This window comes from Mya arenaria, chromosome 8, assembly GCF_026914265.1.
Source record: "Mya arenaria isolate MELC-2E11 chromosome 8, ASM2691426v1".
Classification (NCBI taxonomy): Eukaryota; Metazoa; Mollusca; class Bivalvia; order Myida; family Myidae; genus Mya; species Mya arenaria.
Genome location: NC_069129.1, coordinates 37713645 through 37736359, shown reverse-complemented (window position 1 = coordinate 37736359; position 22715 = coordinate 37713645). Strand labels below are relative to the sequence as shown.

The window sequence follows — 22715 nt, the reverse complement described above, 5'->3', positions numbered from 1 at the left end:
TAGAGCTAATCAATATAAACATTCTGACTAAGTTTCATGAACATACAGTCATAAATGTGACCTCTAGAGTGCTAACAAGCTTTCCCTATGATTTGAAATAAGCGACTTAAGCCTGTTAAGCTTAAGAAGTTTCGAGAAATTGGGGCCAGATGACCAAATATCGAACTTGTCCAAGATTTTATTGAGGGTAACATTCTGACCAAGTTTCATTAAGATTGTGCCCAAATTGTGACCTCTAGAGTGTTAACAGTCACATTGTTGACGATGGACGACTACGATGGACACAGGGCGATCACAATAGCTCACCTTGAGCACTTTATTGATATTACATACTATAGTGGTATTAAATAAGAAACAATTTTACTAGAACTATTGAAGGTGATTACAATTTATTGAAGATTTTACGGCAGGTTGATAAATATTCCCGAAACAGAAAGGCCTTAAACACTAAGAGCTACAATTGTATCAAAGAATAAATTGAAGTTTCAAAGGCTCTCTTGCAGTATGACAAATCAATTGTTCAACTCGCCTATAAAGAGACACACAATATTCAGCTTGATCAAGTCTTGCAGGAAATGTGCTTTATGTTTGTATGCATATACATGATAATAAAGGAAGACCATTACTTGTGAACATTCTTACTCATGTTTGTCATTAATCCAAGTGTATTTAATGATGATATCTTAGTAGTTATGGTGTTGTCTTTCAAGTGCTTGCATAGTTATCTAATTTCAATCAGGTGTATATACATATCTGATCAGTGCTCCAGCCAGTATTTGAAAAGGGCAGGGTACTAGGTTAGAAAAACGGCACTTCTGATGCACATTGATTAAGCCTTTATAGGGCACTTGCATGGGCCAATGTTCATTGTGTAGTTGTTCTAACTACTTTTTTCTGAAAATTGACAAACAAAAGAGCATTGCTGGGTGTAGTAAAAAGGCAGCAAGCAGGGTGCTGGAAAAGGGCAGAGGTGCCCCACTGTGCTATTAAGCCTAGCTGGAGCACTGTATCTGATAGATAAAGAGAGAGATATATAATTATTAGGGATGGCAACGAGTACCCGAGTACTCGATCCAACGTCCGAGTACTCAAGTACCAAATCATTACTCGAGTGAAATTGCACATTTTTTACCATTTTTAGACTGTCGGCTGCAAGCCGACAGTCTTTAGAGAGCGGTATTTCAGAAACGCGACTAGTCGCCTGACACGACATATTGAACATGAATATATTAATACACACCACCTGCGTAGCAACAGAACTACTTACATGAATGCGGGCGTCAAGTACTTGCTTATGTGTATTTAACGTGTTATTGCCTTTTTTTATGACAAACATTGCGTGTTACTCTTAGTATAGTAGTACTTGCAATTTGGTGAGTTTTATTGAACAAAGTAATGAAAAATAATGAAAGTATAGCATTTAAATACGAAGTCATTTTACCCTACAACCAATAGTAAGCTACACCACATGTTTGCACCCCGTGTGACGTCACACATATCCTGGCATTCAAGACTGACCCGGCAAACCCCGGCAAAGAACATATTTTATGAATGAAAGCTATTAAGAAATAAATCATACGCGGTTAAAGAGTTCATATCATGTAATATTTTGTTAAATAGCTTTTATGTTTCAAATGATTTATTTTCAGCAGCAATCGAACTATTGTATTTGTTTGAGTAAGTTATTTGGATTATAACTATCACAGTGTTTCAACGTTATGCCTATTGTTATTCTGTACTATAGAGTGTAGTTTTTAAAGTCATACACAATATGGCGGCGATTATGCGGAAATGAAATTGAATGTTACTTCGAACACATTCCTCTACAAAATAACCGACCTGTATTTAGTGTTATTGCTTCAACATCAATCAAAAAAAAAATGGCATCAATGTATGCGTCTAAAAATGTTAAATTTAGATGGAGACAATCCAGAAATGAGCTGCCAGGAAGTGATCGATTTCGGACACGAAGGTGCATGTACATTAGTCTGAAATAATAGACGTGTTATACGGGATTCTTCCAATCCCTAAAGTCTAAACGGGTTTGTGCAAAAAGCGGGAGTGTTTGGAAAATATTGAAATTGTATTAAATGAAGTATTTTATGGTTGAAATAGATAACTAAGGTTTATATTCATATTTTACCATGGAAGTGCAAAGCTATTTTGCAAAAAAAAGCATTTAATGCATTAAAACACAATTTTTACCTTTCCATTGAAAGGAAAGTTGACTGACACAGACAACAATTATGCCAAGCGGAACAACTTGACCCAATTGTAATAACTCGGCCACCTTCGACAAGCTTCGAGATAATACAATCGTAACAACTCGGCCATGGCCGAACAATGGGAACACCTAGGCCAGTATCCAACAGGAATTGACTATCTCGAAGCTTACAGAAGATAGCGAGTTGTTACAATTGATGGCCGAAATGTTCCGATTGTTGTAAAATTGTGAACTGCAGCCTTGCAGGTGCCCTTCATGTATATATTGTATATGTTTTGACAGAATGAAATGAAGAAAAAACCATCAAACTCATATTTATTTGCTGGATATTACTTTTTGGTTACGGAATTTATATAAAATAAAATGTTATAAACGCAATATGCTTTAACCCCGGAATCCCGATCGGAATTACTACCCACTTGTCGTACAAAACAATTTGTACGTGAAGGATTTGTTGTGTCAAAAATCGTTAAAAAAATCTGTCAACGTACAATTATTTGGACTAGAAGGTACATCTAGCTGATCCACATCTCTTAGTCTAAATATTTGTACATTGACGGACTCTTTTTACGATTAAAAAAAAAATAAAAATAAACATATATTTACATTATATAAATATGGCAAATCCTTCATTACAACATCTTCATGTTACTTTCAATTCAGAGTTGATTATTCACTAAAATTATTTTGCATTTTTAATTGTTGTTTAACCTGAAACGTCTCAACCATCAAAAAAGAACATATGTGCTTCAATAGTCTAAAAAAATATGTTATATGGGATTCTTACAATCCCTTACGTCTAATCGGGTTTGTGCAAAACAGGTGGGGGGGGGGGGGGGTTGAAAGATATTGAAATCGTAGTTAGATAAGTATTATATGTTTGAAATAGATATTAAAGGTTTATATTCGTATTTTAGTTATAACCATGTAAGTGCAAATATTTTTTTTCACAAAACAAGCATTTAATGCATTTAAACACAACCATTTTACCTAGCATAACTGAACCATCTCAGGTTAACTTCGAGATAGACCAGTCACAACTTGACCATGGCCAAAAGGCTCCGATTGTTGTAAATCTATGTACCGCAGCCTTGCAGGTGCTCTTCATGTATAACAGTTTATATCATTATGTTTTGACAGTATGAAATGAAGGAAAACACTCATCAAACTCATAATAATTCGTCGCATTTTATTTTTTGTGTACATAACTCATATTTTAGATAATTATCTGACCGGAATCCCAATCGGAATAGCTACCCACTTTTGGTACAAAAAAAAATGTATGTAAAGGATATGCCATTTCAAAATTTGTAAAAAGATCAGTCAAGTTACTATTATTTGGACTAGTGCTTCAAGTGTTTGATTTATTTTCTTTATAATGTATAATGCACCTGTCAATTGTAGAGCCAAGCTGGGAACTGCCTAAAAATCAGTTACCCAGTTAGCTCAGTTTGACATATCTCCATGCAAGTGTTCACATGGTCGTGGGTTCAAGCACCATACCAGTAGCATCTTTTCTCACAGGTTTACTTTAGAACCCATCATCCAGGGGTTGACGATTATAATTTTTTTATTAAATATTACAGGCCATGTTCTTTTGTAAACTTTCAGATTGAGAAGTGCCTGGATACAAGGCTAGTATTGTTAACATCATCTGATACAATCAACTGGAACAAAGCTGAAATGGCTGCCTGACCTGACTTAAAAATCGGATGGCAATACATCAGACTAGAAGATTATTAGTATTGAGATGGACAAAATGAAACATGAGCCTACCAAAGCTGACAGATTGCACAAGAAACACATAAATGCAGGTATTTGCTGAGATATTGTAATTATTTTTTTAAACTTCTCATTCATTTAGGAAGTTCAGTTGAAACAGAGTTGGCAAACTAGAAATGTGTCCATAGGACACGGATGCCCCCACTTCGATTTTTTGTCACAGAAAATAAGCCATAATGATTATTCAGGATAATCTGAGGGCCCTAACTCCTAAATGATTAAGGCGATTTCCATGGCTATCGAACTTGATCAAGATATTATGGTCACAAACATGTGTTAAAAGTTTGGTGAGGATTGGACAAACAGTTTTCAAGAATTAGATCGGAAACAATCTTCGGGACGTATTTTTCAAGTCTTTTTTTGCAAATAAAGGGCCGTAACTCCTAAATGACAAAAGCGATTTCCATGGCTATCGAACTTGATCAAGATATTATGGTCACAATCATGTATGTAAAGTTTGGTGAGGATTGGACACATACTTTTCAAGAATTAGATTGGAAACATATATTTTTGAAGTATTTTTGGCAAAAAAGGGCCGTAACTCCTAAATGACTAAAGCGATTTCCATGACTATCGAACTTGATCAAGATATTATGGTCACAAACATGTGTTTAAAGTTTGGTGAGGATTGGACAAACGGTTTTCAAGAATTAGATCGGAAACATTCTTCGGGAATTTTTGGCAAAAAAGGGCCGTAACTCCTAAATGACTAAAGCGATTTCCATGACTATCGAACTTGATCAAGATATTATGGTCACAAACATGTGTTTAAAGTTTGGTGAGGATTGGACAAACGGTTTTCAAGAATTAGATCGGAAACAATCTTCGGGACGTACGTACGTACGTACGTACGGACAAGGGCAACCCTATATGCCGCCACTTAGCACAGATTGGTAAAATGCTAGTCTACCAATATAAATGTGCCTGGTTCGAATCAGTAAAGCTGATGAATGTACTGGTTGTGTAGCCAGGATGTGAAAAGGTCTGCACTTGGCTGATAATGCATATCACTTTAAATGTTTAAGCTGCACTCTCACAGATTGACTGTTTTACTAACTCTTTTTTTTATTTCTTGATCTTGTAATGAATTATTTTATGCGAATTTCTGAACACTGGTCATAACAGACAACTGGAAAAAGTAGATCGCTGCTTTCTTATATTAATTCAGTCAAAAAAGACAAGTGAAAATATTGGAACGCTGATTTCTTGTTTTAAAGTTGTCAAAACATTCAATCTGTGACTGAGAGTGCAGCACTCTCACAGATTGAACATTTTGACTACTTTATTTATTTTTTGTCTTGGAATGGGCCAATTTATGTGAAAATGCATGTTAACCATTCATATAAGATTGCTGACAATAAATTAGTCAGAAAATGTTTATATTTAAGTTCAATATGTTTTATGCATTTTTCTTAAATCGTTAGTAACGCTTTAAGCCATAAAACCTTAGATTTCGACCTGAAATATGGAAGTCTGCAATCTAATATTTTGTCAGTAGTCTTATATCACTGGTTTGCAGATATTTACGCAAAAAAATAGATCATTCCAAGACAAAAAATACAAAAGTTGTAAAAACAGTTAATCTGTGAGAGTGCAGCTTTAAATGACTAAATGTTTTGATTTGGCTCAATTCTCACCTAAAATCTTATAGTTTTGTTGCACCTAAATGGTTTGTTTTTAACAACATTACACTTGCATATGTATAAATTTGTTCTTAAATTTGTAATTTAGATTGGAAGATTCATTCTCTGGAAAGTAGAAAAGGGCTGTTACATACTGTTATCATTGCCATGACAGAAACCATATTCAGGAGCTGGTCCGCCTGTAGGAAGAATTGTGCTATTGGTTGGAGCAGCACTATTCCCAAGCCATACACCAGCACTTTGTTTGTCGTAGGGAGCATTTCTGAGCAGTTATGGAGACCACTAACTATGCAGGTATGTCATAATCAAAATCTTGGTTTATATATTTTTTTTATAATTTAGCATATGTTGAGAAGAAATTTATTTCTAGATTGAAGGCACACACTATAATTTGATGCCCAAAAATATATTTCTTATTTTAATGCGTTATCATGTCTAACTCATTTGACTTTAATGATCAAAGCAAAAGAAATGCAATTGATTAATCTGCAGATATGCAAATGTAAACTTTTTAACTGGGGAAATTGTTGCCACTTGTCTATTTATTAAAGAACATATTTATAATTAATAATGTTTAATCTGTACACAAATCATATGCCTTCTTTGTTTTAACCATCAATGTCAAAGAGTCCAGCATGATAATGGATTAAATTGAAAAAAAATGCATTAATTTATATGAACCCTTTAAAACAAAGACATTTCCTAAATCCAATAAAATATAATTGAATATTGATGCAGAGTTCAGTTAGAATATAATATAACTTTTTTTGCAGTTGTTGCAGTGAAACTTGCACCAGTGTGTTTTCTGTGGAAATAAAGAGACAGTGTCCGGCAATGAAGACCCAACTCAAGATCTGACCTTGTAAGGCCAATATGAAATAACTGTGTGGAAAAATGGGAAAAACCTGCAGTCAGGAATGCACGGAAATCATCAAAAGAACAGTGTTAAATTAATCTTGAATAACTTGACATTTATTTTGTTTGACATATTTATTCATGGTGCAGTGAAAACATGTTTTTTTTTCCTCATGGTTATTTAAATTTAGAATTGATTGGAGGGAACATCATTATGTAGTTTCATGTTCATAGTCAGATCAAAACTCATGTACATGTATAAATGAGCATTCGAAAATATCACAATGGAACTTGTTGTATGTAGTGTAAGTTAATTAACATAATAAACAAAAATATTTAATAAATTTCAATTTATTATGCCCCCTTCAAAGAAGAGGAGTATATTGCTTTGCACATGTTGGCTGCTACGTCCGTCTGTCTGACAGTAGACCAAAGCTTTTCCTGGTTGATAACTCTACAATTCCTAGACCTATTGTCAAACTTGACATGAAAGTTTGGTTTAACCAGTAGATGACGCCTTTTGATTTTAGGGGTAATATGGTCAAAGGTCACAGTGACCTTGAACAGGAAGGTGTCAAAGAATGTCTGACTGATAAGTTGACAATGCCTGCACCTATGGCTCTGAAACTCAACATGGAGGCTTAGCCTGACTATTAGATGGTCCTATTTATTTAAGGGGTCATTGGGTCAAAAGACAAGGTCACAGTGACCTTGAATGCTTAAAGGTTGTACTAATAATGACTGGACAAAGCCTGCACCCATGGCCCTTCAACAACTTGACTTTGGGGTTTGGCCTGACCAGTAGGTGAGCCCTATTTATTTGTCACAGAGACATTGAACGCAAAAAGCTTGCCTGTGTGACAACTCGACAAAGTCTGCACCCATGGCCTTCAAACTTGAAATTTAGGTTTGGGGTGACCAGCAGATGACCCCTTTGAATTTGGAGGTCAAGGTCACAACTCCAATATTGGTCATTAAAACTATGTCATTTACTTATTCCCTGCTGCTAAGAGGATACATGTTTATCAGCAAATATCAGCCATCATCTGAATATGATTGAAAACTTTACCAACTACCCTCATACTTTGAATAGCATAATCTTAAAACTGCCTCTAAGGCATCTTTTGTCAATGAAAAACCAGCTGTCATTTCGGTCCATGCATATTTCATTCAATTGTCCAGACATTCTTGACAGCATGGCGCTAATTAATGCTGCAGGTTTAAAATTTAAGACATTAGTTTTTTTTCTTCAGCACCATGCAGATTTATTTACACTTTTATAATAAAAACAAACTAGAAACATATTTTAAAGATATTGTTTTTTTTCATGGTATGATGCCACAGCACCATGCAGATTTTTTTTTCACTTTTATATCAAAGAAAGTAACTCAAGCACAAAATTATTTTTGTAGATATGTGGACTCTGTTGATAGAAATTCTGGGAGGCATTTTTAGGCTTGAAAGAGCATCATTGTCAAAGTTATATTTTTATTTTGTCCCTTGAATCTTGGGTATAGTTTGTATTGTATTTGCATTTTAAAGACATTGGCTTCAACAGACCCTAATGAAATGAAGGAATGTAATTGCTTACTGAAACTGTTAAAAGCGACGTCATAAATTGAAGCAATTTTAACATAAGGAATATGCATTTAACTAATTTAAAGCGGTTAAAACTTAGGAAACTTGAATTAAGAACCTTGTAGGCCATTGGATACATGATTAAGTAGGGCCAATATATTTGTGCTTATTATAATCACATTTATCCTTCTTCATCTTCCTTAAAGAGTGTTCATCATTTGTATAAAATCATTTGATCACGTTTCATTTGAAAGAACTTTGCGGTAGTGTTTGCTTGCGTCAGTTACATCACCGACAGTCTTGCAGCGCTTTCAGCGCTTTGATTTAACCAGCATTCAGAGACATATTGAATTAAATAATTACACTATAACGAAACATAAGAATATATTTAGTGTTATATTTTAATATCTGTATTGACAAAACATTGATGTATACATATTTATTTGTATTATGTGTGCATGTTACACACTTTTCTGTATAAATAATGACATTGTGGACTGTAGACTGTTTTTCATTGTATCATTTAAAGTTCAACTGGAATAATCAATCATCAATTGGCACTATAATGACCTTGTCTTTCCAAGCTTTAATACAGGCACTGCATCTGAAAAAATAAATGCAATGAACTTCTTAATCCTAAAACATCGAAACCTATTTTTTATATTTAGTATCTGGGTAGATATCATCTATTCACAAATACACATTTGGACACACAGGCAAGATCAGCTGTAGACAGTGATGCAGAGAAAGTGTTCCTGTTTCTGACCAACTGATATATATCCATTTCATATGCATGTTGACCTTAATTCTGGGCTGGAAACAATGTAACAATATATTAAAGAATCCCAATGCATCTGTTAGACTAAATCTTTTATGTTAAACCTACAGTATACCATATTATCACAATATTATACGTTTTCTTAAATGTAAACATATGAGCAAGAATTCACTGTCCAGCACATTCCTGTTACATCCCAAACAAACCGAATTTCTCCTACCATTTGTTTTATCAAATATTATTTATATGCATGGTTAAAAAGATCATTTATGTGGGAGACAGTCTCAAGTTTTTCATTTATTTCCTTGAATTTGATTAATATTTAAAACGAAGAACATGTCCGATTTTTGTGGACAATTGCCAGGCACTTTTTCATGAAGGCCTTTTTTTTCCAGCAACAAAAAACGCATGTATTCAAAATATATCAAACAGGAGCAAGAAACTAATCTGAGATGGTCCATTCTACATTACAAAGGTGTCTAGAAATAATTATTTGGTCGTCTTTAATAAAAAAATAAAAAAATTCAAGCACAAATTAATGACGTCACATTTCGTGTCAATTTTGGTTACGTCTTTCCCAGACAAAGTTACCAAGCAGTTGAGCGTAGAGGTTAATTTTATTGAAATAATATCAAAACATAGGTCAGGGGTCGACACTAACCATTTTTCCAAGGGATCCCGAAGGACACCAACATTTGAAATCAGGTGTCCCTTCCTGAAATTAGGAGTCCCTTCCACTTTTTACATATTTATATTGTTGAGCCTGTTTAATATTATATTCAATATACAAATACAGTGTCTTTTACTTTTCAATTTGTATTTCAAGTATACACCATATTATACATGTTTTCAGCAGCATGTAATGACAAGTTTAGTAGCACTGAATGTCATACATATGACGCTCTGGCAATGGCAGTTAGGTATATTTGGGTCTCTAAGTTGGTAGTTTGGGTTCAAAGCGGTAGAGTGTCTAAGTCCCTTTTGTTTTCAGTCAAAAACAAAGATGGAAACTATGTATACAAAAACTTGATTTTGTTACTATTTTAAGATTTTCAGAAAATACGCATAAAATACTTCATGGTTCAGGGTGTTGTCAGATGTCGGTGCTTTTCATTTGAGAAAAAGTAGGAATATTACATCTGGCTTGTGAAAACTGAAGCCAATATTAAGTAGAGCTGCTGATAAATCAATCAGACTGCCCAACAGGTATAGTGCATACTGGAAGAGCAGACGACCAAAAATTGTGTATGTTAATTTTCGCGCCATAAAGTCGTAACATTTTATAAATTGACTGTAGATATATGAATAAAACTTAGCAAAGTTTATTTCTATTCTGATTTGATCATAGCATTAAAATATACGCCTTTAAAATTAACAAAGAATACTGATAAGTTAAATGGCAATTAACAAAGAATGCTGAATGCATGATGCCAGTCTTTTGTGCCATAAATATTATTGTAAATACTCGAAGGTCGTATCATAAAGGTATCACCAGTGATGGCATCTTTTTTGAGCGGTTCTGACACATAAGCAAAACAATTCCACGTAAGTATAAAACCGATAATAAATCTCTGTTACCTTTGACCTTGTTGAAAATGTAAACAACAAAACGGAAGCGTTAACCCACATGCGCCCAGTTTATTTATAGATTCATGACGTAACTATAGTCAAAAGGCAGCTATACTTTCGCTTTGGTCCGATAATAATAATTATAATATCATTGTGACATGCACTGTCAAGAAATTTAGGGGGACCCGAATTTAGGTAATAAATTATGAAATGCTACATATTTATTGATATTTAGCGTTTATCGGTCAGAAATTTAAGTGTCCCGACGGAATACCAGACTTTGAATTTAGGTGTCCCTCCCGAAAAATTGGTGTCCTCGGGATCCCGGGACCCCGTTAGTGTCGAACACTGTAGGTCTTGTTATAAACAGGAAACGCATTTGTTGTGGGTTTTTTCAACAAAAGTGTATCCTTATTTTTATCCCGAAATCGGCAGGCGCGTTTTCCGTCAAAATGTTACTTAACTGAACTTTCACTGAAAAGGCTTTGATTTCGCAGGTGCGCGCAAATGGGGTATTCCCGGTGTTGTTATTCTATTTACATATGACATCAGCGTCATAAATCGAGGTGCTTCGAGACTTCAGCTGTTGCTAAATACAATTGATTAAATAAACACTTAATATTATCACTTGAAATGAAAACAACAGAAATGTTAATAAAAAATCATTGCTAAAAGATGTAACGTTGACGGAAATGACTTAAAATTGACGGTAAATAAAGATGCAAATTTAGTTGTCTTCATTACATCTGGTTTAATAAACAAGAAAACATCTGTGTGTGTGCATTCCCATTTAATTCATACCCATTCATGTGCAATAACTTTTAGAAGCATTACAGTTATAAGCATTTAAAATAATTTCTAAATCTATCTGAACAAGTAGTTTACTGTTTCATTTGTAACATAACATTGACACTAAGATCGTTACTTCAGTCGAAGAACTTTTTAGTTAGTGTTACATCTTAGAACAAAACAGTCTTAAAAAAATAATTATAGGCATGGCTTTTAAAACTTGTAGGCTTAATATGTAACACATAATGCACCAGTCAATTGTAACCACGGCCCCCCAGGTCCGGGGGTATACCGTGGATAGCCGGGAAAATGGGACGTGTTTTTACCTTTCATGGAAATGCGGTGGTTTTGGCTTCAAGCAAAATATAGCGGGGAATGGGCCTTACCAAGGCTCCCTAGGGGTGGGGGCATTTGGCGGGGATTTGACCATCAGAGCGGGGATTTTACCCGAGGTTTGCTTGACCGAAAGTCAAAGTCCCCGCTTTTCCCCAGGCCTGGAGGGGCCGTGCTTACAATTGACTGGTGCATAACACCCAAGTTAATGTAATATCTACAAATTTCTGCTGATTTGTTGAAATTGTGAATTTTCAGAAAATATTATTGATGCTGAATGTTGGACACCGATTCTATTCTAGATTCCAGTGGCCATGGATGTCAGGACAAGTGTTCTTCCTGACATCATTATGTGTGGAAGCAGGCTTCTTTATAAATTGACAGGTACTGTTTTTAGAATGTTGTTTATAAGAAGATAAAGACATGTATTGCATGTTCTGGATCTAATTTTAAATTATTAAGATTGCATTCTCACAAAGTAAGTTCATTCTATAACATCATTTGGTCCATGATTCTGCCACCAATCTAAAATGTACAATCTGTTGAAATAACCCTGGGACATTGTTTGTCTTAAGACAGGCAGGCAGTAAGGATTTTTTTATTTATTTTTTCAGATGTACTTCTTCAGTGATACAAGAACTGGAAAACAGTCTGTGTTTCATCAAGATTTGTTAAAGACCCATACCTTGTATCCAGGACATCATTAACTGAACATTATTTAAAACAAGAGCTGTCACAGTATGTGACGAATGCCCCGGAATGTGACATTGACCTATGAACAAGGTCAGTACATGAAAGGTTGATCTTGCCTTTACCTGTCAAATGCATAAGGCAAGTTATTTTAAATTGCCTCTGAACATAAAAAAATACCACCCATACTTGACAACCTACACTGTTATGTCCTTATATTCAGAATTCCCTTGTGAATAAACACTTAGTGTATCTTTCACCTTAGAGGTAGGGACATGGGTCTTGCACACGACACGTCGTCTTGGTATGTGGAACACATGTAGCAAGTGATTTTAAAATCTGTCCATACAAGGGAAAGTAACAGCCCGGACACGACAACCTATACTCTATGTCCTTATATGCAGCACTCCATTGTGAATAAACACTAAGTGTGACCTTGACCTTTGATGTAGGGACACGGGTCTTGCACGGGACACGTCGTCTTGGTATGTGGAACACATGTGGCAAGTTATTTTAAAATCTGTCCATACAAGGGAAAGTTACAGCCCAGACACGACAACCTATACTCTATGTCCTTATATGCAGCACTCCATTGTGAATAAACACTAAGTGTGATCTTGACCTTTGAGGTAGGGACACGGGTCTTGCACGCGACACGTCGTCTTGGTATGTGGAACACATTTGGCAAGTTATTTTAATATCTGTCCTTACAAGGGAAAGTTACAGCCTGGACACGACAACCTATACTCTATGTCCTTATATGCAGCACTCCATTGTGAATAAACACTAAGTGTGACCTTGACCTTTGAGGTAGGGACACGGGTCTTGCAAACGACACGTCGTCTTGGTATGTGGAACACATGTGGCAAGTTATTTTAAATCTGTCCATACAAGGGAAAGTTACAGCCCGGACACGACAACCTATACTCTATGTCCATATCTATGTCCTTATATGCAGCACTCCATGGTGAATAAACACTAAGTGTGACCTTGACCTTTGAGGTAGGGACACAGGTCTTGCACGCGACACGTCATCTTGGTATGTGGAACACATGTAGCAAGTTATTTTAAAATCTGTCCATACAAGGGAAAGTTACAGCCCGGACACGACAACCTATACTCTCTGTCCTTATACGCAGCACTCCATTGTTAATAAACACTAAGTGTGACCTTGACCTTTGAGGTAGGGACATGGGTCTTGCACGGGACACGTCGTCTTGGTATGTGGAACACATGTGGCAAGTTATTTTAAAATCTGTCCATACAAGAGAAAGTTACAGAGCCGGACGGACGGACGAACGGACGAATTAACAGACGGATGGACGGTGCGATTTTAATATGCCCACCTTCGGGGGCATAAAAACACCATTTTAATGATCACAGGTTCTTTACAGTATGACGACAGTCATTTTAAGATAGCGTCAGGTTTAGTTCATTCAATTTATGAATATTCAAGATAATTTTCGAATTGTTTGATCAAGGATGACACAAAGTTACTCACATATGCATGCAACGTCGCAGTTACATTTTTTAACTGACCCTCCGACATTGATGGGCTTATGCTTCATTTTAAGGCTTTATTTAATTCTTTTAGAAAACAGAATATCCAAATATAAATGTTATGTTAGTATTTTTAATGTCCATCAGGGTAATCGGTTCAAAGTGTCAGTGAAGTCCTTCGGACTCCACCCGCATGTAGTTCATACACCGATGAACGTTAAAATAAAGTATTTCAATCATGTTTACAGTTAAGCTCTTCCAAGTTTTGTAAAATTTCATATTCAATAAACTTGTAATAGCCTATGTTTTTACTTTCATATGAATTCCACTTTATTCCTCTATGTAAAGTAAATTGTAGTCCGACAAAATGTGAACACATATGTAATTTCGCTTCACAAGTGTCATGGTGTATGATCGTTTGGTGTCCAGTGTTACATCCCTTGGAAAGTTAAAGGTGTTGTTTTTGAAAGAATAAAGCAGAATAACTGTAATTATATCTCTCAAAATTTGTATATTTTATTGAAATGGTATAGACAGGCATGTTATTTTCATGTTTATGCCTTTCTTATCCAAATATCATCTTATTTAATGTAGACTTTTGAGTCCAGTTACATCACCGAAAGTTTATAGTGAAAATGAACACTTGTTCATGTCAATGGTAATCGTATTAAAGTGGATTTTGAACGTTTAAGTGCCAGTAATGTTTAGATAATACAGAAAAACTTGACATCAACACATAAAAGCAGATAGTGCCATCTTTCTGTCATATTGTCCTTGTTACATCACAAACAAAGTGAAATTTCTAAATGGCTGTATTTACTTTCCATGTGGTGTTTTTATATTGTCCTTTCATTATTTTAAAGCTTATGTGCCGTATTTCATAAATAGAACATAAGATATGCAAAAATGACATCTTGAATAACTCATAAATATTGGACACCAAGCCATTTGTGATGAAACAAAAATGTGCTGGACAGAAAATTCTTGCTCATATATACATGGATTGCATAAATTGCTTACCTGTTAATTAGATCTGGTCTTTTCCCAGATGAAGTTAAACCTCAGCAGCACTGTGTCCATTACTTATCTCAACAACTGAATTCTGAGAGAAACTTCAGCACCAGAAAGATCATTTTCAGTAAATGTTACTGCAAAAACCTTATCAGAAGTAGCCATTGTTTACATTTCTTTGTAATTCCTTCCTGGAAATTGTGTATCATGTGGTACACATAGCAGAAAGCAATGACGTAGTTGTAAATCTCTACTATAGGACTAGGTTAATTAATTTGCAAGGGTATGCTAATTAACAGATATCTAGTGTTGAGCGTAGCGGAAAAAGCAGCTGGTCGCATTGGTCTGATGTTAACTAGGACACTTTTATTGGGGGTAATTTTGAATGTGTGAATGACTCAAGAATGTTTGTGTATTACAATTTCTATAGTTTTTACTGACTAAGTTGTTTTGGACCAAACTTATAAAACAAGAGGCTCAAGAGGGCCTATGCTCTACTGGCACGGCTCTTGTGGTCATTTTCAATTCAGAGCATGTACATATGAGTAATAGGCAACAAATATATAGTTCACTTTTTGTGTTTGGGTTAGCTAAAAAATGCTGCATGTTCAACATCTGAGGACAGGAAGTGTTGTAAGCAGATAAGTTGCAGGAACTATTTTAATATGTGCCAAGTAAAGGTAATCAAAGGGTAAAAAATATTTGCCTTCAAAACTGAGGACAACATTGATGCTCGTTTGCAAAACTGTGCACATGTGTCAAAATTTCATTGCTGTAGCTTTAAAAACAAGGCAGTCCAAAGGACGGCTTTATCCCCCGCCTTTGTTTTTTAGTGTATTTAGTTTTTCTCACAACCAGACTGGTATGTTGAATCTGACCAAAATTGTACACAACCACTGGTCAAGAGTGGGAATATAGGAAATACAAGTTGTTTGATCGGTAACCTAAATATTCTTGGATATTTGAACATATTATAAAATATTGTTGGATATTTGTTAAAGTTTTTCATATTGTGTGTAGTGTAGGTAAGATCAATGTCAAGGTTACTTTGGCTAAAAATAGGAAGGAAAATGAGTCCTTGATTTATAACATCGATGAAATGGCAAGCCTTAAGTTTTTTCGATAAAGTGATAAATATATATTGTGGTGACGTCAAAACATTGTTTTACTGCTTTCGAAAAGAAAACACATGTTATAAATATATTATCACAGTTATGTCCATTGTTCATTGTCCATTTTTTCAAATATTAAGCTTGTTGCACATAATGATAATGCTTGGTCGAGTGCCTTCAGTATCAATCTGTGCAACTTGTTTAACACTTTCAATGGATATTGATATCTTATCCTCTATTTAGCATTGTCATAATATGAACCCAAAACTTAATGATGGATTACTGGCACAAATTGCAATTGGTTCCAGTTCTTGGATCAGTGCAGTTATTGTTGCTAAAAGTACATGAAATGTATAAGGTCAATAAATCCAGTAAGAATTGACATGCCTTCACTGCTAAATGCAAAAGCCAAGACACAAGCATGTGAACTATGACCTTTAAATGTCCTTGACCATTGAGGTATGGACCTGGGTCAAGGTAACTGCACATTGTCTCAATGAGGACAACATTTGTACCAAGTAATATGGTAATCCATCAATGCATAAGTTATAGCGCGGACACGAGCATGTGTACTCTGACCTTTAAATGTCTCGTGTGACCTTGACCTTTGAGGTATGGACCCGGGTCAAGGTCACTGCACATCCTCTTAATGAGGACAACATTTGAACCAAGTAATATGGTAATCCATCAATGCATAATTAAGTTATAGCACCGACACGAGCATGTGTACTCTGACCTTTAAATGTCTCGTGTGACCTTGACCTTTGAGGTATGGACCCGGGTCAAGGTCACTGCACATCGTCTCAATGAGGACAACATTTGTACCAAGTAATAGAGTAATCCCTCAATGCATAATTAAGTAGTAGCGCGGACACGAGCATGTGAACTCTGACCTTTAAATGTCTCATGTGACCTTGACCTTTGAGGTACGGACCTGGGTCAAGGTCACAGCACATCGTCTCAATGAGTACAACATTTCTACCAATTAATTTGGTAATACATATATGCATAAATAAGTTATAGCACGGACATGAACATGTGTACTCTGACCTTTAAATGTCCCTTGTGTCCTTGACCTTTGAGGTATGGACCCGTTCAAGGTCACTGCACATCGTCTCAATGAGGACAACATTTGTACCAAGTAATATGGTAACCCATCAATGCATAAGTAAGTTATAGCCCGGACACGAAATGTTACAGCCAGAGGGACAGAAGGAGGGACGGACACCGACAGATGGACGAAGTGTATTCCTATAATCCCCTCCCCACTCCGTGGCGGGGGATTAATTGAAAAGGAAGTAAAAAAAGGTGGGGCCAGGTTTTGCCCAAGGGGAATAATTTCAAATGTTTTGCTAGACGGTCATCATATGATGCTCCACAACAAATATCAAAGATATAAATGGGCCTTGTGGTTTGAAACAAGAAGATTTTAAAAATATTTCTTAAATAAAACTCTAGGAAACTTGTGACCCCCGTGGCAGTGCCAGTTTTGACCCAAGGGTAATAATTTGAACAACCATGGTAGTGGACCACTAAAAAAAGCCTTTTTCAAAATATTAAGGATCTGCATACCTGTTTCAGACAAAAACGTTTTTAACATTTCCCAATTTAAGTATACCAAACCTGTGAACCCTGGGCGTGGCCAGTTATTACCCCAGGGGCATAATTTGAACGAACATTTTCAAGCATTTGTGACTTTACATGTAAACTTGGCTAAAAATAGACTTCACTCATGTAGACTTGGCAAAAAAATGGACTTAGCTAAAAATAGCATTTTTTTTTTATACTTTCAAGACCCATAATCTAGGCATGCATTGGCGGATCTGACTGGTTTTCAAAAGGAACCTAGCTTTAATGGATACCTATATACTGTAAAAGTTTCATCGAGATACAATCAAAACTGAAGACTGTATCATGTTCACAAGCAATTGTTTACAGACGCACATACTTTTTTATACTTTCAAGGCCCATAATCTAGGCATGCATGGGCGGATCTGGCTGGTTTTCGAAAGGATCTGAGCTCTAATGGATATCTAAATACTGTACAAGTTTCATCGAGATACAATCAAAACTGAACACTGTATTGAGTTCACAAGCAATTGTTTACACAATAGCATTTTTTTATACTATCAAGGCCCATAATCTAGGCATGCATGGGCGGATCTGGCTAGTTTTCAAACGGAACTGAGCTCTAATGGATATCTAGATACTGTACAAGTTTCATCGAGATACAAGCAAAACTGAAGACTGTATCGTGTTCACAAGCAATTCTTCACAGACGCACTAATTTTTTATACTTTCAAGGCCAATAATCTAGGCATGAATGGGCGGATCTGGCTGGTTTTCGAAAGGAACCGTGCTCTAATGGATATCTAACTACTGTACAAGTTTCATCGAGATACATGAAGACTGTATCATGTTAACAAGAAATTATTTACAGACGCACGGACGCACATACTACGTACACATAACAATCGCATAAGTTCTACTGGCTAAAAATGAGAAAATTTTAGACCAATTTTTTTGCCACTTTTTGAAACTGAAATCAGTCTGGGTTGGTCAAAATCGGTCCAGACCGGCAAATTGCCGTTATTTAGAAGCCCTGAACCCCATAATTCATTCCTTAGAATTACACCAGTAGTTCAACTAGAAATGTGTCCATAGGACACGGATGCCCCCACTTCGATTTTTTGTCACAGAAAATAAGCCATAATGATTATTCAGGTTAATCTGCACAAGGGCAAATCCTTTTCAAAAATTAGATCGGATAAGATATTTTTTAAGTATTGTTGGGAAATAAAGGGCCCTAACTCCTAAATGATTAAAGCGATTTCCATGGCTATCGAACTTGATCAAGGTATTATGGTCACAAACATGTGTTAAAAGTTTGGTGAGGATTGGACAAACAGTTTTCAAGAATTAGATCGGAAACAATCTTCGGGACGTATTTTTCAAGTCTTTTTTTGCAAATAAAGGGCCGTAACTCCTAAATGACAAAAGCGATTTCCATGGCTATCGAACTTGATCAAGATATTATGGTCACAATCATGTATGTAAAGTTTGGTGAGGATTGGACACATACTTTTCAAGAATTAGATTGGAAACATATATTTTTGAAGTATTTTTGGCAAAAAAGGGCCGTAACTCCTAAATGACTAAAGCGATTTCCATGACTATCGAACTTGATCAAGATATTATGGTCACAAACATGTGTTTAAAGTTTGGTGAGGATTGGACAAACGGTTTTCAAGAATTAGATCGGAAACAATCTTCGGGACTTACGTACGTACAGACAGACAGACGTACGTACGGACAAGGGCAACCCTATATGCCGCCACTTTGTGGGGGCATAATTATTTTGTTCAAGAATTGTTAAAAAAAATACTTCATTTCATTTCAGAAAACTTTACAGTAGTTCTTTATCACTCATTCTGTTAATAGAACGACCTGACCGAAATGGGAAACAGTTTATCAAATGACGTCACAATAAGTGGGGGAAAGGACAACTACTTTTAATCACTTTTAAACGTAAAATTGAAACATCAATGACGACAATACATTTAACATTCCATAAATTATCACTTTCTAAAATATTGATTTAAATTTTTCGGGGCCTGCTGACACAATACAAACACTAACAAGATAAACACATTTTTATGTATATTGTTATGCGATGATTCGCGATCCGAACATATCAGAACATGTTGTGTTCATCAGATGATAACCCCAATAGCCGAAAGGCAGTTCATTTAAGAAATGGAAGTTGAGGTGTAAATATTACAATTCAAATTTGAATTTAAATAAATAAAAAAATGTTGTAATACAGATAGCAGAGATATCATATACAAAATCATATCAACACAATCATTATACTTAAAAAAATTACCACTAGGACACTTACCCTTAGTTTCCCAATCAATGTCTCTTTGGTTTTGTCCTTAATTGAGACACTCTTGAATGCACCCTCGATCACATGACTTCCACATGGGTCACATGACATTATGAGGACCTCTGCTGGTTCCAGACTGACCAGACTGGTTTCCAGCAGTTTAGTGTTGGAGAAGTTGATCAGTTGCTGGAGTAGCAAGGAACCGTGATAGTTCACTTTCTGAAGGGTGGGACTGGTTGTGGTATCCTGAACAATTGTTTAACAAAACATCAGGTAGAAATCTAAGGAGTCCTATAGATTTTGTGAACATAATTATGGCATTGTAACCTTGTTTTTGACTAGTCATTAAATTGAATTTCAATATTAGCATAATATTTCCCAGTATTAAACTTCAAAGCCAATCCATTTTTAAATAAATCAACGAATTGTGGCAATTCAGTACCTTAGCCTTGGCCTTGTAAAACACATCATATGTCTGGAAAGCTGCCAGCAGTGTAGCAAACTTGGCCCGCCGTTCTTCTGGCTCCCAGCATTGCAGGCCCTCCATCAACATCTGCAGAAATGAAGCATGTTATCTTCCTGATAGTCTTCATCATTTGTTTTCTATACACCTTGATTTGCTGTTAAAGAATATTTAACCAGACAGGATGCTCTGATAGTTTTTATACATGTACTGAGGATATTGGTACTCTTGTTAAAGACATAATTTTGCTGCTAAAATTCAACCAGACAAATGTAACCTAGACAAGATACACTGAAGGCTAAACAAAGCTACATAGTCTTCAATAATGTACAATGTTTCCAAATACATTGTATTACAAGAGTAGCAAACTGTCACAAATGCGCCCGTCAAAATAATGATTTTTTTTTTAAACTTTGTGTTATCTAAACAATTAAAGGCCCATATATCAAAAGTGAATGGGGCAATATGGTTGGTAATCCAACCTTTCTGAGACAACATAAAATTTGAGTAATTAAGTAATTCAAGGGTTAGAACTCTGAAGGGACTGGGGCCACGTCGCAAAGATACTCTGCCCATACATCTGTCCGAGTTTGGTGATGATTGGTTTTTGCTGAAGGACAGCATGCGGAAGCGACAGTGGTGGGATTCAAAGAAGTCCGGGTGCGATACCCTAGCTCTTTTTTGAAGAAACCCCTTGGTTCTTGATGTAAAGCACCGATACAAGGTGTACTGAGTACACCTCTTTTCCAAACACTACCCTTGAAAAGCCGAGCGCCAGGCAAGGGAGCTACTTGTACCAACTTTTAACGTCTTTCGGTATGACATGGCCAGGGATCGAACACATGACCTCCCGCTCCATAGGCGGACACCTTAACCACTAGGCCACAGAGACCTAGGACCAAGTATACTCTAATTATCAATCAGACAAGCTTTTTTTGTCCAAGGTCACCAATTATAGTTAAACTCTTAGTGTGACCTCGACCTTTTGGTCTCATGACATGTCATCTTCATGTACTGAACACATGTGACAAGTGATTTTAAAATACGTCTCGGAAACATGGAAACCCATTCCAGAGAGATAAAACTGTAGGTGCGACCTTGATGTTGCGGTAGGGGACATGGGTCTTGCATGCAACATGTCTTCTTTATGTACCGAACACGTGCCAAGTGATTCTAAAATACCCCGCCTCCCTCCAGGATAAAGTTTCAATTTCAGTAAGGAGGCATAAAAGAATTTCTAAAAGGTTTTTGGAACATATAACCTAGCGACCTAATAGATCTGACATTGAGAAAGCCCACCTTGACGAGCTGGTCCTGCTTGCAGGAGAGTCTATGAGATGTCTCAACCAGGGCCACCAGCACACCGTAGTTCCTGGAGGCAAACACCGCACCCATTCCCTCACCTAGCTCTTCTATCATGCTACGGAACTTTACAAGTAAAAGACAAAATTAAAATAATTCAATTGCCCATTTGCTCTAACACAAATGCCTGAAGATGAGGACATCTACTTGTAAATGTCTAAAAGTTTTATGATGTGATGTAGCAAGGAAGCAATGTACCACAGTAAAAAGTTTTTTTCTTGACCAAATACTTTGTGAGAAAGGTGACACACATGTATGTATTCAATACTAAAACAAGCCTTTAAACTAGACAAGTTTCCAATATTTCCTATAGGAGCTATAAACCTACTACAGATTTATCTCTGCATGTCTTCACCAGCTTCTGAAGTACAAAGTTAGCAGAGGGGTGTGCGGCAAACTGGAGTAGCCTCCCTTTGAAGAGTTTGGAAAATAGCTCAGTGAAGAGCTCCCCACTGGCAAGGAAAATAACTTGCTCCACCAGGTAGGAACCAACATTGTCTGCAGCAACAGGGGGCACGCTGAAATACAAACATAAAGAACATATAATTTTGAGGCTAGAGACCACCAAATAATTTTCCTATATACTCTGCAATGAATGGACTGATCTGCACGAAAATACACAGAATAGATAGATAGGACACAATAGATAGGAGGAAAGTTCGACTTGTGTAATAAACATAAAAGAAGGTTAGAATAAAAAGCTTTTTAAAAGTAAAACGAACGACCGTTGCAAGGCGGTACCTAACAATCCTTGATAAACATACCTAGTTTTTTATATATAGTATGTATGCACTGTGCTGTTTATGGAGTTTTGTGCTGTTCTTCCAAGTTCCTTGTTTGTGATTTTATGTTCTATGTCTTTGGCATTTACCCAGTGCCATTAAACCAGGTTTATGTTGTTCTTTTATCAATTGAACCAAATCCGGGGAAGAATGCGGTGAAAATGTGAACAAAAAATGTTCAAGTAGATCAAGCATATTCAGGGATTTTTTTTTTAAAGAAACCTTTCAGCTTAAAAACCTATTATGTGTCAAGTAGCCCAGAGTCTTGATATGATAAAAACCATGCTTTGGTTCAGTGACATGTGTTTGAAAACAAGCAATTTCGATGAGTTGATATTCCCCCTCCCCCCCCCCC

At 36.1% G+C, this 22715-nt stretch overlaps 1 protein-coding gene across 3 annotated transcripts in view; it reads right to left on the bottom strand.

The window, feature by feature from the left end:
* Nucleotides 1-22715, bottom strand: part of LOC128242268 (nucleolar protein 9-like) — a 104852-nt gene that overhangs the window by 23899 nt on the left and 58238 nt on the right. For all 3 annotated transcript variants that reach the window (XR_008262568.1, XM_052959360.1, XM_052959359.1), the window contains exons 5-8: nucleotides 21907-22096; nucleotides 21516-21644; nucleotides 20196-20306; nucleotides 19766-19999 (exon numbers count right to left, since the gene is read on the bottom strand). Coding sequence is in view for 2 of the 3 variants with exons in the window: in XM_052959360.1 (XP_052815320.1) it covers nucleotides 19766-19999; nucleotides 20196-20306; nucleotides 21516-21644; nucleotides 21907-22096 (664 nt within the window). In the remaining variant the exon portion in view is untranslated. The remainder of the gene's footprint in view (nucleotides 1-19765; nucleotides 20000-20195; nucleotides 20307-21515; nucleotides 21645-21906; nucleotides 22097-22715) is intronic.